Genomic DNA, 17749 nt, shown 5'->3' on the forward strand with positions numbered 1-17749 from the left:
CAGGCTTAATTCTAACCAAAGCCTGACAAAATGCCTGGACGTCTGGAACCTCTGCCAGACGCTTGTGCAAAAGGATAGACAGAGCAGAAATCTGTCCCTTTAAAGAACTAGCTGATAATCCTTTATCCAAACCCTCTTGGAGAAAGGACAATATCCTAGGAATCCTAACCTTACTCCATGAGTAATTCTTGGATTCACACCAATGAAGATATTTGCGCCATATCTTATGGTAGATTTTCCTGGTTACAGGCTTTCGTGCCTGTATTAAGGTATTAATGACCGACTCGAGAAGCCACACCTTGATAAAATCAAGCGTTCAATCTCCAGGCAGTCAGTCTCAGAGAAATTAGATTTGGATGATTGAAAGGACCTTGTAGTAGAAGGTCTTGTCTCAGAGGCAGAGGCCAAGGTGGAAAGGATGACATGTCCACCAGGTCTGCATACCAGGTCCTGCGTGGCCACGCAGGCACGATCAAGATCACCAATGCTCTCTCCTGTTTGATTTTGGCAATCAGTCGAGGGAGCAGAGGAAACGGTGGAAACACATAAGCCAGGTTGAAGAACCACGGTGCTGCTAGAGCATCTATCAGCGTCGCTTCTGGGTCCCTGGACCCGGATCTGTAACAAGGAAGCTTGGCGTTCTGGCGAGACGCCATGAGATCCAATTCTGGTGTGCCCCAACGATGAACCAATTGAGCAAACACCTCCGGATGGAGTTCCCACTCCCCCGGATGAAAAGTCTGACGACTTAGAAAATCCGCCTCCCAGTTCTCTACACCTGGGATATGGATCGCTGATAGATGGCAAGAGTGAGTCTCTGCCCAGCGAATTATCTTGGAGACTTCTAACATCGCTAGGGAGCTCCTGGTCCCCCCTTGATGGTTGATGTAAGCCACAGTCGTGATGTTGTCCGACTGAAATCTGATGAACCTCAGGGTTGCTAACTGAGGCCAAGCTAGAAGAGCATTGAATATTGCTCTTAACTCCAGAATATTTATTGGGAGGAGTTTCTCCTCCTGAGTCCACGATCCCTGAGCCTTCAGGGAATTCCAGACTACACCCCAACCTAGAAGGCTGGCATCTGTTGTTACAATTGTCCAATCTGGCCTGCGAAAGGTCATACCTTTGGACAGATGGACCCGAGATAGCCACCAGAGAAGAGAATCTCTGGTCTCTTGATCCAGATTTAGCAGAGGGGACAAATCTGTGTAATCCCCATTCCACTGACTGAGCATGCATAATTGCAGCGGTCTGAGATGTAGGCGCGCAAATGGCACTATGTCCATCGCCGCTACCATTAAGCCGATCACTTCCATGCACTGAGCCACCGAAGGGCGCGAAATGTAGTGAAGAACACGGCAGGAATTTAGAAGCTTTGATAACCTGGACTCCGTCAGGTAAATTTTCATTTCTACAGAATCTAGGAAGGAAACCCTTGTGAGGGGTGATAGAGAACTCTTTCCCTCGTTCACTTTCCACCCATGCGACCTCAGAAATGCCAACACTCTGTCCGTATGAGATTTGGCAATTTGGAAGTTTGATGCCTGTATCAGGATGTCGTCTAGATAAGGGGCCACTGCTATGCCCCGTGGTCTTAGGACCGCCAGAAGAGACCCCAGAACCTTTGTAAAAATTATTGGGGCTGTAGCTAACCCGAAGGGAAGAGCCACAAACTGGTAATGCCTGTCTAGAAAAGCAAACCTTAGGAACCGATGATAATCTTTGTGAATCGGTATGTGAAGGTAAGCATCCTTCAAATCCACTGTGGTCATGTACTGACCCTCCTGGATCATAGGTAGGATTGTCCGAATAGTTTCCATTTTGAACGATGGAACTCTGAGGAATTTGTTTAAGATCTTTAGATCCAAAATTGGTCTGAAGGTTCCCTCTTTTTTGGGAACCACAAACAGATTTGAATAAAATCCCTGTCCTTGTTCCATCCGTGGAACTGGATGGATCACTCCCATTATTAGGAGGTCTTGCACACAGCGTAAGAATGCCTCTTTCTTTATCTGGTTTACAGATAATCTCGAAAGGTGAAATCTCCCTTGTGGGGGGGGGGGAAGCTTTGAAGTCCAGAAGATATCCCTGAGATATGATCTCCAACGCCCAGGGATCCTGAACATCTCTTGCCCACGCCTGGGCGAAGAGAGAAAGTCTGCCCCCTACTAGATCCGTTGCCGGATAGGGGGCCGTTCCTTCATGCTGTCTTAGAGGCAGCAGCAGGCTTTCTGGCCTGCTTGCCTTTGCTCCAGGCCTGGTAAGATTTCCAGGCTGGCTTGGATTGCGCAAAAGTTCCCTCTTGTTTTGTAGCAGAGGAAGTTGATGCTGCACCTGCCTTGAAGTTTCGAAAGGCACGAAAATTAGACTGTTTGGCCCTGTCCTGAGGAAGGGTATGACCCTTACCTCCAGTAATGTCAGCAATAATTTCCTTTAAACCAGGCCCGAATAGGGTCTGCCCCTTGAAGGGAATGTTAAGTAATTTAGACTTTGAAGTCACGTCAGCTGACCAAGATTTAAGCCATAGCGCCCTACGCGCCTGGATGGCGAATCCAGAATTCTTAGCCGTTAGTTTAGTCAAATGAACAATGGCATCAGAAACAAAAGAATTAGCTAGCTTAAGTGTTCTAAGCTTGTCAAGTATTTCAGTCAATGGAGTAGCTGTCTGAAAAGCCTCTTCCAGAGACTCAAACCAGAACGCTGCAGCAGCAGTGACAGGAGCAATGCATGCAAGGGGCTGCAGGATAAAACCTTGTTGAATAGACATTTTCTTAAGGTAACCTTCTAATTTTTTATCCATTGGATCTGAAAAAGCACAACTGTCCTCGACAGGGATAGTGGTACGCTTTGCTAAAGTAGAAACTGCTCCCTCCACCTTAGGGACAGTCTGCCATAAGTCCCGTGTGGTGGCGTCTATTGGAAACATTTTTCTAAAAATAGGAGGGGGGGGGGGGAAACGGCACACCGGGTCTGTCCCACTCCTTAGTAATAATTTCTGTAAACCTTTTAGGTATTGGAAAAAACGTCAGTACACACCGGCACCGCGTAGTATTTATCCAGTCTACACAATTTCTCTGGCACTGCAATTGTGTCACAGTCATTCAGAGCAGCTAAAACCTCTCCAAGCAACACCCGGAGGTTCTCAAGCTTAAATTTAAAAGTAGACATATCTGAATCAGGTTTCCCCGAGTCAGAGACGTCACCCACAGACTGAAGCTCTTCCTCAGCTTCTGAATATTGTGACGCAGTATCAGACATGGGCCTTAAAACATCTGCGCACTCTGTATTACGTCTAACCCCAGAGCTATCGCGCTTTCCTCTGAATTCAGGCAGTCTGGCTAATACCGCTGACAGGGTATTATCCATGATTGCCGCCATGTCCTGCAAAGTAATCGCTATGGGCATCTTTGATGTACTTGGCGCCATTTTAGCGTGAGTCCCTTGAGCAGGAGTCAAAGGGTCCGACACGTGGGGAGAGTTAGTCGGCATAACTTCCCCCTCGTCAGAATCCTCTGGTGATAATTCTTTTAAAGATAACAGCTGATCTTTATTGTTTAAAGTGAAATCAATACATTTAGTACACATTCTCCTATGGGGTTCCACCATGGCTTTTAAACATAATGAACAAGGAGTTTCCTCTATGTCAGACATGTTTATACAGACTAGCAATGAGACTAGCAAGCTTGGAAAACACTTTAAATCAAGTTAACAAGCAATATAAAAAAAACGTTACTGTGCCTTTAAGAGAAACAAATTTTGCCAAAATTTGAAATAACAGTGAAAAAAGGCAGTTAAACTAACACATTTTTTACAGTGTATGTAACAAGTTAGCAGAGCATTGCACCCACTTGCAAATGGATGATTAACCCCTTAATACAAAAAACAGATTAACAAAACGAAAAATATGTTTTTTAAACAGTCATAACAACTGCCACAGCTCCTACTTTTGAAGCCTTTTGAGCCCTTCAGAGATGTCCTATAGCATGCAGGGGACTGCTGAGGGAAGCTGAATGTCACAGTTTGTAATTTTAACTGCACCAACTGTAACTTTTATACTATAACAGTGGAAAGCCTCAGGAAACTGTTTCTAGGCAAAAATAAAGCCAGCCATGTGGAAAAAACTAGGCCCCAATAAGTTTTATCACCAAAGCATATATAAAAACGATTAAACATGCCAGCAAACGTTTTATATTGCACATTAATCAGAGTATATACCTCTGATAGCAAGCCTGATACTAGTCGCTATTAAATCACTGTATTTAGGCTTTAACTTACATTAATCCGGTATCAGCAGCATTTTCTAGCAAATTCCATCCCTAGAAAAACTTAACGCCATTCTCCCTCTGAAGTTACCTCACTCCTCAGACATATGTGAGAATAGCAGTGGATCTTAGTTACTTCTGCTAAGATCATAGAAAAACGCAGGCAGATTCTTCTTCTAAATGCTGCCTGAGATAAAATAGTACACTCCGGTACCATTTAAAAACAATAAACTTTTGATTGAAGAAAAAAACAACTATATTTTACCACTTTCCTCTTACTACCTCCAGCTATGTTGAGAGCTTGCAAGAGAACGACAGGGTATGGCAGTTAGGGGAGGAGCTGTATAGCAGCTCTGCTGTGGGTGATCCTCTTGCAACTTCCTGTTGGGAAGGAGAATATCCCACAAGTAATGGATGATCCGTGGACTGGATACACCTAACAAGAGAAATAGTCCTTATAGTCACCATCTTGAAAGTTGGGACTCTTACAAAACAATTTAAAAATTTCAGATCCAGAATTGGCCTGAACGAATCTTCTTTCTTTGGGACAATGAATAGATTTGAGTAAAAACCCAAACCCCGTTCCTGCAGAGGAATTGGAAAAATCACCCCTGAAAGCTCTAGGTCTAAAACACATTCCCGAAAAGCCTGAGCTTTCACAGGGTTTGTTGGAACATGAGAAAGAAAGAATCTTCCCATGGGAGGTCTTATTCTGAAAACTATTCAATATTCCTGAGAAACAATATTCTGAATCCACTGATTTTGAACAGAAACTGTCCAAATGTGTTGAAATAATTTTAATCTGCCCCCCACCAGTTGAACTGGTTTGAGGGCCGCACCTTCATGCAGTTTTAGGGGTTGGATTTTGTTTTTTATAAGGCTTGGATTTATTTTAACTCGGAGATGGTCTCCAATTAGAGCCAGAGGCCTTATGGGAAGGAGAGGTCTTTTGTTCTCTATTCTGACGAAAGGAACAAAAACAATTGGGAGCTTTAAATTTACCCTTAGATTTCTTATCTTGGGGAAAAATACTCCCTTTCCCCCGGAGATAGTGGAGAATCCAATTGAGAACCAAATAAATTACTACCCTGAAATGATAAAAATAGTAATCTAGATTTAGACACCATATCAGCATTCCAAGATTTAAGCCATAAAGCTCTTCTAGTAAGAATAGCTAAAGACATAGATTTAATATCAATCTTAATGACATCAAATATAGCATCACAAATGAAATGATTAGCATGTTGAAGTAAAAGAACAATGCTAGACAATTCAGGCTCTGTTGTTAACTGTTGAGCTAAACTGTCCAACCAAAAAGTTGAAGCAGCAGCAACATCAGCCATAGAAATGGCAGGTCTAAGAATATAGCCAGTATGTAAATATGCTTTTCTAAGATAGGATTCAATCTTCCTATCTAAAGGATCCTTAAAGGAAGTACTATCTTCCATAGGAATAGTAGTAAGTTTGACAAGAGTAGAAATAGCCCCATCAACCTTAGGTACATTTCCCAAAACCCTAAATTAGCCACAGGTAAAGGATATAGCTTTTTAAACCTAAAAGAAGGGTTAAAAGAAGCACTAAGTTTAGACCATTCCTTAGTAAACACATGAGAGACAGCATCTGGCCCAGAGACAGAACTTTTTTTCACTTTCTGCGATGAGATTTTTTTAGTGAAAATATTTCTGCAGGTCATTTTTAAATTAAATAAAATTGTAAATTTTTCAGTTACACTAAAGCAACAGATCAATTGCAATGTGTTGGTTAACTGGAGAATAAAGCAATATTTAAAGATGTATAATCTAGTACTAGTGCAGTAGTTGAAAATTGCATTGCAAATTAGCTGCAGACAAAAAAAAGTAATTGTAAAATGTCTCTTGAATTAATTTGTTTCCTTTTCTCTTAGTCTAACATAGAAATGTAGTAATAAAAAATGTGCATTGCTCATACCAACATCTTACATTCAGAGAAAAACAGCTTTGCAGACTGTGAAAAGCTAGGGAACGAGCTTGCAGAAATCTCAAAGTTAGGGAACGAGCTTGTAAAAATCTCAGAGCCAGACAATCAATGCACTGCTGCTTTGCAGCACTACTGCATATTTGACTGTTGTCTTCAAACAGCACTTTGCTCTGGATGCACTGTGTTAAGGAAAAGTGTTATGGAAAACTTATACAATGCAGCCAGAGAATAGCTCTGTTTAAAAAGAACAGCCTAATGTGGAGCAGAGATGAAAAGTTATAGTGCTAACAGTTCCTGTTCTTTCTGCAGACATGCTGCATTTTCTGCGATGACATCTCAGATCACTCTATGTTCTGCCTTGGGGGCATCTGGAAAAGGAAAAACTTCAGAAGTAACCTCAGAAGTTTTAAAAACAGAATTCAAATGTTTGCTATTCTTGTTATCAAGAGGACTAGATTCCTCAATACCCAAAGTAAACAATACTTAGGTTAATAACAAACAAATATATTCAATCTTAAAAAGAAAGGTTGATTTATCAATTTCAGTCTCTGAAGTAAGATCTTCTAAGCAAGAGAAATCCTCATCAGCAGAAGATACTTCAGTATGCTGTCGATCAATACAAACTTTATCAGATTTATGAGAAGTTAGGAGAGACCTTTTACGTTTATTTGAAGGCGTAATAGCAGTCATAGCCTTCTCTATGGCTGCAGCAATAAAATCTTTTATATCTACAGGGATATCATGTACATTAGACTGTGAAGTTTTAACAGTAGATGTATTTGTACTTATAGAAACATCAGCATGTAATAATTTTTCATAACAAGTGCCACATATTTGAGCTGAAGAAGTAAGATCAGCTAATTTACAACATACACACTTAGCTTTGGTAGAATTGTGTTCAGGCACCTTAGTTCCTACAGTAACATCAGAGGCAGGATCAGTTTGAGACATCTTGAAAATGTAACAAAAAATTAAAAATAACATTTAAACAAAATATCCAATTTCCTCAAAATATCAGTTTCAGGAATGGAAAAAAATTCTTATGATAAAAAAAAAACTTTTGGCGCCAAACCTTAACAAATTAAATGACGTGACCCTCGTCATAACAGGCGAGACTTCACGCCAAAAAAACCTTGCGTCAAGAAAGTCGCAAGAAATGACGCAACTTTGCACCAAAAATGTTCGAGCCAAGAATGTCGCAATAAAAAGTAACATTCTGCGTCATTGCGAGCCTAAGCCCACGAAAATTGTGAAAAAAAAAACAGACTCCAAGTTACAACTAACTGGAACCCCAGGTAAACCTAAAAACTCCCATAAACATAATTTCCATGCTGAAACTGTTAGACTGCATAGGGAAATACACAGACCTGACTCATGGCAAATATATACAATATACATTTAAAACTTTATAAGATAAAGTGCCAAACATAGCTGAGAGTGTCTTATAAAATGATATATACTTACCAGAAGACTGCCATCCACATATAGCAGACAGCCAAACCAGTACTGAAATATATCAGCAGAGGTAATGGTAGAGGAGTATAATGTCGATCTGTAAAGGGAGGCAGCAGATGAATCCCTGCGACCGATTTACAGAGAGCCTTTGAATAGATTTCCCATAGGTGAAAACATGGCATCATCAGGCAATACTCCATTCACATCCCTCAAACACTGTACTTTGAGAGAAACTGGGCTTCAATATGCTTAAAAGCGCCTGTCACAGAAGAAATCAAGCACAACTTGCTTCACCACCTCCATAAGAGGCAAAGTTGGTAAAACTAAGGTATGAGTGAGGTGGGTGGTATATTTATAGGCATTTTGAGATTTAGGAAACTTTGCCCCCTCCTGGTAGGAATGTATATCCCATACGTCACTCGCTCAAGGACTCTTGGCACTTACATGAAATATATATATATATATACACACACACATACATACACTATGTATTTATTTAACAAAAATACTTAAATGTCCCTTTAAGTACAGAAGAGAAGCAAGCCAAGAGACCTTAGGCAACTATTGTGACAAACTGTGGCAAATTTAGGAGAGCCACATTAGAATAACATTAAAAACGTTACAGAATTTAAAAAAATGCACGTATATTTCAAGTGCCCCAATAGATAAAATGTCTCAGTTTATGCATTGCTATATTTTAAAAAATAAAAGATACTAAAAAGAAAAAAAGGAGGCGCTTAAAAATAAAGCCGGAAGTAGACAGATATATTGTTGGTGTTATGTAGTGAAAAATTTAAATTCCTCTACAGAATTTCTGATTATATTAATCATATGTGATATAGAATTATTTGCAGAAAATTCTGGTGATTCTTAATAGAAAGTGACAAATATAATCGCCCAAAGATATACAGCATGTAATCAACAATGCCTGGGAAAAACAGTTAATAATAGTGAACTGTTAATAATAATAAATTGCATATGCACAAATCGATGAAAAAATAACTTTACTAAAAACGATATAATATTAAATGGTTAAAAAGACTTTACAATAAGGGACGTCTCTCAATATATGTTTTTTTTTTTTTAAATCCTGTTGGTAGACAGTACATTCTTAGGCAGTCCACAAACAAAAAAGGAAAGAAATTTCTGACAGAGTCAATATCCCAAGAAATATTGCTTGTATTTGTAAAGAGAAAGTCCTGTTTAAGGACAAAACGCGTAGATGTGGATTTCAGTACAGCAAGGACGGTAACTGCAGTTATTACATCTTTCATCATCAGCTGATTTACAAGCGCACTGCTTACGCCTTACGTACTGAAGAGCAGGCTGCCTAGAACTCAGCGAAGACGCCGCATCCTGGGGAAAGATAAGAGGAAATGTATTTAAAGCTTTTGTCCGGTAAAACCAGTAAGACTTTAAACCTCGCATCTCCCCCTCTGGTAGGCATCACTAACGGTCATCACAGATCCAAAGATAGCGGTAAGAAATATAGCTGCTTGGTCCACCAGGATATAGAGGAATATACAAAACCCTCCAGGATAGAGCCGACACTCGGAAAACGGTAGGAGCAAAGCCATGAGTTTGGTAAGGCTCAGGGAGGCATATCATTCAGCATTTTGGAACTATTGCGAGCTAAGTGCATGTTTTGTCCTTAAATAACGGATATCACCCATCTCAAGCAAATACAGTTCTGACAGTTGAAATTACAAATACAAGCGATATTTCTTGGGATATTGACTGTGTCAGAATTTTTTTTCCTTTTTTGTTTGTGCACTGCATAAGAATGTACTGTCTATTATTCCACTAACCAACAGGATTTAATATATATATTGGGAGACGTCCCTTATTGTAAAGTCTTTTTAACCCTTTAATATTATATTGTTTTTAGTAAAGTTATTTTTCATCAATTTGTGCATATGCAATTTATTATTATTAACAGTTCACTATTATTAACTGTTTTTCCCAGGCATTGTTGATTACATGCTTTACAGCTTTGGGAGATTATATTTGTCACCTTCTATTAAGAATCACCAGAATTTTCTGCAAAGAATTCTATATCGCACATGGTTAATATAATCAGAAATACTGTAGAGGAATTTATATTTTTCACTATATAACACCAACAATATATCTGTGTACTTCCGGCTTTATTTTTAAGCGCCTCCTTTATTTCTTTTTAGTATCTTTTATCTTATTGTTAATCCTAACTGGAGGTGTTAGGACATTATTAAGGAAGGCTAGGAAGTAGTTTTTTTTTAGAATTAGCGCAATCCCTACACCCCACTGTTTGTGTATACCTAACTTTCGGCTAGATTACGATTTTTGCGTTATGAGTGAAAAAGCAGCGTTATGGGTTATAACGCTGCTTTTTCACTACCGCTGCTATTACGAGTCTTGTCAGAATAGGTGTACCGCACACCTAACGCAAATTAACTTACGCAATTTACATAAAGTCTTTTTTCAATGGGACTTTCATAGTGCCGATATTACAAGCTTTTTCTGGGAGGCCAAAAAGTGAGTGGTCTATCCTGCAAGATTTATAATGCAATCTAAAGTCAGTAGTTATGAGTTTTACACTACAAAGCTGTAACATAAAACTCATAACTAAAGTGCTAAAAAGTACACTAACACCCATAAACTACCTATTAACCCCTAAACCGAGGCCCTCCCGCATCGCAAACACTAAAATAAAATTATTAACCCCTAATCTGCCGCTCCCGACATCGCTGCCACTATAATAAACATATTAACCCCTAAACCGCCGCACTCCCACATAGTAAACACTAGTTAAATATTATTAACCCCTAATCTGATGTCCCTAACATCGCCGCAACCTACATTACAGGTAAAAAAAACTAGCCTAAACTACCAATAGCCCTTAAAAGGGCCTTTTGCGGGGCATTGCCCCAAAGAAATCAGCTCTTTTACCTGTAAAAAAAATACAAACAACCCTCCAACAGTAAAACCCACCACCCACACAACCAACCCCCCCAAATAAAAACCGAACTAAAAAACTTAAGCTCCCCATTGCCCTGAAAAGGGCATTTGGATGGGCATTGCCCTTAAAACGGCATTTAGCTCTTTTTCAAGTGCCCAAACCCCTAATCTAAAAATAAAACCCACCCAATAAACCCTAAAAAAAACTAACACTAACCCCCGAAGATCCACTGACAGTTTTGAAGACCAGACATCCATCCTCAACGAAGCCGGGAGAAGTCTTCATCCAAGCGGCAAGAAGTCATCAACGAAGCCGGGAGAAGTCTTCATCCAAGCCGGCAGAAGTGGTTCTCCAGACGGATGCATCAGCCAATAGGATTTTTTTCATTCTATCAGCCAATCGGAATTCAAGGGAAGCCATCTTGGATGACGTCTTTTAAAGGAACCTTCATTCTAGAAGAAGACTTTGATTGAAGAGGATGGTCCGCGCCGGATGTCTTGAAGATGGACCTGCTCCGCGCCGGATGGATGAAGATAGAAGATGCCGTCTGGATGAAGACTTCTGCCCGTCTGGAGGACCACTTCTGCCGGCTTGGATGAAGACTTCTCCCAGCTTTGTTGAGGACTTCTTGCCGCTTGGATGAAGACTTCTCCCAGCTTCGTTGAGAATGGATGTCCGGTCTTCAAAACTGTAAGTGGATCTTCGGGGGTTAGTGTTAGGTTTTTTTAAGGGTTAATTGGGTGGGTTTTATTTTTAGATTAGGGGTTTGGGCACTTGAAAAAGAGCTAAAGGCCCTTTAAGGGGCAATGCCCATCCAAATGTCCTTTTCAGGGCAATGGGGAGCTTAGGTTTTTTTAGTTAGGTTTTTATTTGGGGGGTTGGTTGTGTGGGTGGTGGGTTTTACTGTTGGGGGGATTGTTTGTATTTTTTTTACAGGTAAAAGAGCTGATTTCTTTGGGGCAATGCCCCGCAAAAGGCCCTTTTAAGGGCTATTGGTAGTTTAGGCTGGGGTTTTTATTTTTATTTTGGGGGGCTTTTTATTTTGACAGGGCTATTAGATTAGGTGTAATTAGTTTAAATATCTGATAATTTCTTTTTTTATTTTGTGTAATTTAGTGTTTGTTTTTGTAATTTAGGTAATTGTATTTAATTTATGTAATTGGTTTAATTGTAGTGCAATGTTAGGTGTTAGTGTAAGACAGGTTAGGTTTTATTTACAGATAAATTTATATTTATTTTAGCTAGGTAGTTAGTAAATAGTTAATAACTATTTAGTAACTATTCTACCTAGTTAAAATAAATACAAACTTGCCTGTAAAATAAAAATAAACCCTAAGCTAGCTACAATGTAACTATTAGTTATATTTTAGCTATATTAGGGTTTATTTTATAGGTAAGTATTTAGTTTTAAATAGGAATTATTTAGTTATTAATAGTAGGTTTTATTTCGATTTATTTTAATTATATTTAAGTTAGAGGGTGTTAGGGTTAGGGTGAGACTTAGGGGTTAATAAATTTAGTATAGTGGCGGCGACGTTGGGGGCGGCAGATTAGGGGTTAATAAATTTAGTATAGTGGTGGCGAAGTTAGGGGCGGCAGATTAGGGTTATTAATATATAACTAGTGTTTGTGATGCGGGAGTGCGGCAGTTTAGGGGTTAATATGTTTATTATAGTGGCGGCGATGTCCGGAGCAGCAGATTAGGGGTTAATAAGTATAATGTAGGTGGTGGGCGACATTGGGGGCAGCAGATTAGGGGTTAATAAGTGTAATTTAGGTGTCGGCGATGTCGGGGGCGACAGATTACGGGTTAATAAGTATAATGAAGGTGTTGGCGATGTCAGGGGCAGCAGTTTAGGGGTGTTTAGACTCGGGGAATTATGTTAGGGTGTTAGGTTGTAAACATAAATTTTCGGGCTGCGTTACGGAGCTTTACGCTGCTTTATTGCAGGAGTTAGACCTTTTTTCAGCCGCCTCTCCCAATTGATGTCTATGGGGAAATCGTGCACGAGCACGTAAAACCAGATCACCGCAGCTTTCAGCAGCGCTGGTATTGGAATGCGGTATGGAGCTCAATTTTGCTCTATGCTCACTTCTTGCCTAATAACGCTGGGTTTATGAAAACCTGTAATACCAGCGCTGTAGCTAAGTGAGCGGTGACAATAACTTGCAAGTTAGTACCGCACCCCTCATAATGCAAAACTCGTAATCTAGCCGTTTGTATTTTAAAAAATGACTTGACAAACTGATAAGGTATATTTTAAATAAAAAACACATACCAATAAAAAGTAAGGGGGCATAGTTTTTAAGTAGTTGTCGAAAGTCTGACGCCACTTCAGAGTTGGCTTGAGTTTGTGCACCTTGAACAAGTCATCTGCAAGAGGAACAAAAACAATGTAATTTGCAAAAATTATTAATAGTATTAAAACCATCTTAGATGTGAAAAAAATAATATAATTCATTTTGAGCAATTTCACGTTAAAATGATCAGTCTACACCTTAGTCATCTTAAAGTCTTACCTTAGATTAAGCCAGAAATAGCCTCCTGCACCCCTTTCTATACCATGCAGTAGGAACTGTAAAAAAACTGAATTTATGCTTACCTGATACATTTCTTTCTCTTGCGATGTATCGAGTTCACGGATTCATCCATACTTGTGGGATATTCTCCTTCCTAACAGGAAGTGGCAAAGAGAGCACCCACAGCAGAGCTGTCTATATAGCTCCTCCCTTAGCTCCACCCCCAATCATTCGACCGAAGGCTAGGAAGAAAAAGGAGAAACTATAGGGTGCAGAGGTGACTGAAGTTTTTCAAATAAAAATATACTACCTGTCTTAAATAGACAGGGCGGGCCGTGGACTTGATACATCGCAAGAGAAAGAAATTTATCAGGTGAGCATAAATTCTGTTTTCTCTTGCAAGATGTATCGAGTCCACGGATTCATCCATACTTGTGGGATACCAATACCAAAGCTTTAGGACACGGATGAAGGGAGGGACAAAGGGAGGGACAAGACAGGTACCTTAAACGGAAGGCACCACTGCTTGTAGAACCTTTCTCCCAAAAATAGCCTCCGAAGAAGCAAAAGTATTGAATTTGTAAAATTTGGAAAAAGTATGAAGCGAAGACCAAGTAGCCGCCTTACAAATCTGTTCAACAGAAGCCTCATTTTTAAAAGCCCATGTGGAAGCCACTGCTCTAGTAGAATGAGCAGTAATCCTTTCAGGAGGCTGCTGGCCAACAGTCTCATAAGCCAAACGGATGATGCTTTTCAGCCAAAAAGAAAGAGAGGTAGCCATAGCCTTTTGACCTCTCCACTTACCAGAATAGACAACAAACAACAAAGATGTTTGACGAAAATCTTTAGTTGCTTGTAAGTAAAATTTTAAAGCACGAACCAAATCAAGATTGTGCAACAGACGTTACTTCTTGGAAGAAGGATTAGGACACAGAGAAGGAACAACAATTTCCTGATTGATATTCCTGTTAGTAACAACCTTAGGTAGGAACCCAGGCTTGGTACGCAAAACCACCTTATCAGCATGGAACACAAGATAAGGTGAGTCACATTATAAGCAGATAGTTCAGAAACTCTTCGAGCTGAAGAGATAGCAATTAGAAACAGAACTTTCCAAGATAGAAGCTTAATATCTATGGAATGCATGGGTTCAAACGGAATCCCTTGAAGAACTTTAAGAACTAAATTCAAACTCCATGGCGGAGCAAAAGGTTTAAACACAGGCTTGATTCTAACTAAAGCCTGACTAAACGCCTGAACGTCTGGAACATCTGCTAGACTTTTATATAAAAGAATAGACAAAGCAGATATCTGTCCCTTTAAGGAACTAGCCGATAATCCCTTCTCCAATCCTTCTTGGAGAAAAGACAATATCCTAGGAATCCTAATCTTACTCCATGAGTAACCCTTGGATTCACACCAATAAAGATATTTTCGCCATATCTTATGATAAATTTTCCTGGTGACAGGCTTTCTAGCCTGAATCAGGGTATCAATGACCGACTCAGAAAAACCACGCTTTGATAAAATCAGGCGTTCAATCTCCAAGCAGTCAGACGCAGAGAAATTAGATTTGGATGCTTGAATGGCCCTTGGATTAGAAGGTCCTGCCTCTTCGGCAGAGTCCACAGTGGAACAGATGACATGTCCACCAGGTCTGCATACCAAGTCCTGCGCGGCCATGCAGGTGCTATCAAAATCACCGAAGCTCTCTCCTCCTTGATTCTGGCAACCAGACGTGGAAGGAGAGGAAACGGTGGAAATACATAGGCCAGGTTGAAGGACCAGGGCATTGCTAGAGCATCTATCAGTACTGCCTGGGGATCCCGGGACCTGGACCCGTAACAAGGAAGTTTGGCGTTCTGGCGGGACGCCATCAGATCCAATTCTAGTATGCCCCATAGCTGAGTCAGCTGGGCAAATACTTCCGGATGGAGCTCCCACTCCCCCGGATGAAAAGTCGGGCGACTTAGGAAATCCGCCTCCCAGTTCTCTACCCCTGGGATATGGATTGCTGAAAGATGGCAAGAGTGAGTCTCCGCCCATCGGATTATTTTGGTTACCTCCATCATCGCTAGAGAACTCTGTGTTCCTCCTTGATGATTGATATAAGCTACAGTCGTGATGTTGTCCGACTGAAATCTGATGTATTTGGCCGCAGCTAGCTGAGGCCACGCCTGAAGCGCATTGAATATCGCTCTCAGTTCTAGAATATTTATCGGGTGGAGAGTTTCCTCCCGAGACCATAAGCCCTGTGCTTTCAGGGAGTTCCAGACTGCACCCCAGCCCAGCAGGCTGGCATATGTCGTTACTATGAGCCACTCTGGCCTGCGGAAACACATTCACTGAGACAGGTGGTCCTGAGACAACCACCAGAGAAGAGTCTCTGGTCTCCTGATCCAGATGTATTTGAGGAGATAAATCTGCATAATCCCCATTCCACTGATCGAGCATGCATAGTTGCAGAGGTCTGAGGTGTAGGCGGGCAAAAGGAACTATGTCCATTGCCGCTACCATAAGTCCGATTACCTCCATACACTGAGCCACTGATGGCCGAGGAATGGAATGAAGAGCTCGACAGGTGGTTAAGAGTTTTGATTTTCTTACCTCCGTCAGAAAAATTTTCATCTCTACCGAGTCTATCAGAGTCCCTAGGAATGAAATTCTTGTGAGAGGGAAGAGAGAACTCTTTTTTATGTTCACCTTCCACCCATGAGATCTCAGAAAAGCCAACACGATGTCCGTGTGAGACTTGGTTAGCTGGAAAGTCGACGCTTGAATTAAGATGTCATCTAGATAAGGTGCCACTGCTATGCCCTGCGGTCTTAGAACCGCCAAAAGGGACCCTAGTACCTTTGTGAAAATTCTGGGAGCCGTGGCCAACCCGAAGGGAAGGGCCACAAACTGGTAATGCCTGTCCAGAAAAGCGAATCTGAGAAGTTGATGATGATCTCTGTGAATAGGGATGTGCAGATACGCATCCTTTAAGTCCACGGTAGTCATATATTGACCCTCCTGGATCAGAGCCAGAATAGTCCGAATAGTCTCCATCTTGAATGATGGTACTCTGAGGAATTTGTTTAAAATTTTGAGATCCAAGATTGGTCTGAAAGTTCCCTCTTTTTTGGGAACCATAAACAGGTTTGAGTAAAACCCTAGCCCTTGTTCCGCTTTTGGAACTGGGTGGATCACTCCCATGGTATGTAGGTCTTCTACACAGCGTAAGAACGCCTCTCTCTTTGTCTGGTTTGCAGACAACTGAGAAATGTGAAATCTCCCCCTTGGAGGGGAGTCTTTGAAGTCCAGAAGATATCCCTGGGACACAATTTCTAAAGCCCAGGAATCTTGAACATCTCTTGCTCAAGCCTGAGCGAAGAGAGAGAGTCTGCCCCCTACTAGATCCGGTCCCGGACCGGGGGCTACCCCTTCATGCTGTCTTGGAGGCAGCTGCAGGCTTCTTGGCCTGTTTACCCTTGTTCCAAGCCTGGTTAGGTCTCCAGACTGACTTGGATTGGGCAAAATTCCCCTCTTGCTTTGCAGCAGGGGAAGCTGAAGCGGGACCACCCTTAAAGTTCCGAAAGGAACGAAAGTTATTTTGTTTGGTCCTCATTTTATTTGTTTTATCCTGAGGGAGGGCATGGCCTTTCCCTCCAGTGATGTCGTGCTAAAATGGCAAAACCTGAATTCTTTGCCGCTAATTTAGCCATTTGAAAAGCGCCGTCTGTAATGAAAGAATTAGCCAGCTTAAGGGCCTTAATTCTATCCATAATATCCTCTAATGGAGTCTCCATCTGAAGAGCCTCTTCTAGAGCCTCGAACCAGAAAGCAGCTGCAGTAGTTACAGGAACAATGCATGCAATAGGATGGAGAAGAAAACCTTGATGAACAAAAATTTTCTTTAGGAGACCCTCTAATTTTTTATCCATAGGATCTTTGAAAGCACAACTGTCTTCGATAGGTATAGTTGTACGCTTGGCGAGAGTAGAAATAGCTCCCTCCACCTTAGGAACCGTCTGTCACGAGTCCCGCATGGTGTCAGATATGGGAAACATTTTCTTAAAAACAGGAGGGGGAGCGAACGGTATACCTGGTCTATCCCATTCCTTAGTAACAATATTCGCAATCCTCTTAGGGACTGGAAAAAACATCAGTGTAAACAGGAACCTCTAAATATTTGTCCATTTTACACAATTTCTCTGGGACCACTATAGGGTCACAATCATCTAGAGTCACTAATACCTCCCTGAGCAACAAGCGGAGGTGTTCAAGCTTAAATTTAAAGGCCGTCATATCAGAATCTGTCTGAGGGAGCGTCTTTCCTGAATCAGAAATCTTTCCCTCAGATAGCAAATCCCTTACCCCTACTTCAGAACATTGTGAGGGTATATCGGATACGGCTACTAAAGCGTCAGAAGGCTCAGCATTTGTTCTTAACCCAGAGCTGTCACGCTTTCCTTGTAACCCAGGCAGTTTAGATAAAACCTCTGTGAGGGTTGTATTCATAACTGTGGCCATGTCTTGTAAAGTAAACTAAGTCGACGCACTAGAGGCACTTGGCGTCACTTGTGCGGGCGTACTGGTTGTGACACTTGGGGAGAGCTAGATGGCATAACCTCAT

At 41.1% G+C, this 17749-nt stretch overlaps 1 protein-coding gene across 1 annotated transcript in view; it reads right to left on the reverse strand.

Moving 5' to 3' along the window:
- LOC128660794 (integrator complex subunit 6) overlaps window positions 1–17749 on the reverse strand; it is a 516514-nt gene that overhangs the window by 134985 nt on the left and 363780 nt on the right. The window contains exon 9 of the mRNA XM_053714821.1: window positions 12891–12985. Within this exon, the coding sequence (XP_053570796.1) occupies window positions 12891–12985 (95 nt within the window). The remainder of the gene's footprint in view (window positions 1–12890; window positions 12986–17749) is intronic.

Source organism: Bombina bombina, chromosome 1 (genome assembly GCF_027579735.1).
Source record: "Bombina bombina isolate aBomBom1 chromosome 1, aBomBom1.pri, whole genome shotgun sequence".
Taxonomy (NCBI): Eukaryota; Metazoa; Chordata; class Amphibia; order Anura; family Bombinatoridae; genus Bombina; species Bombina bombina.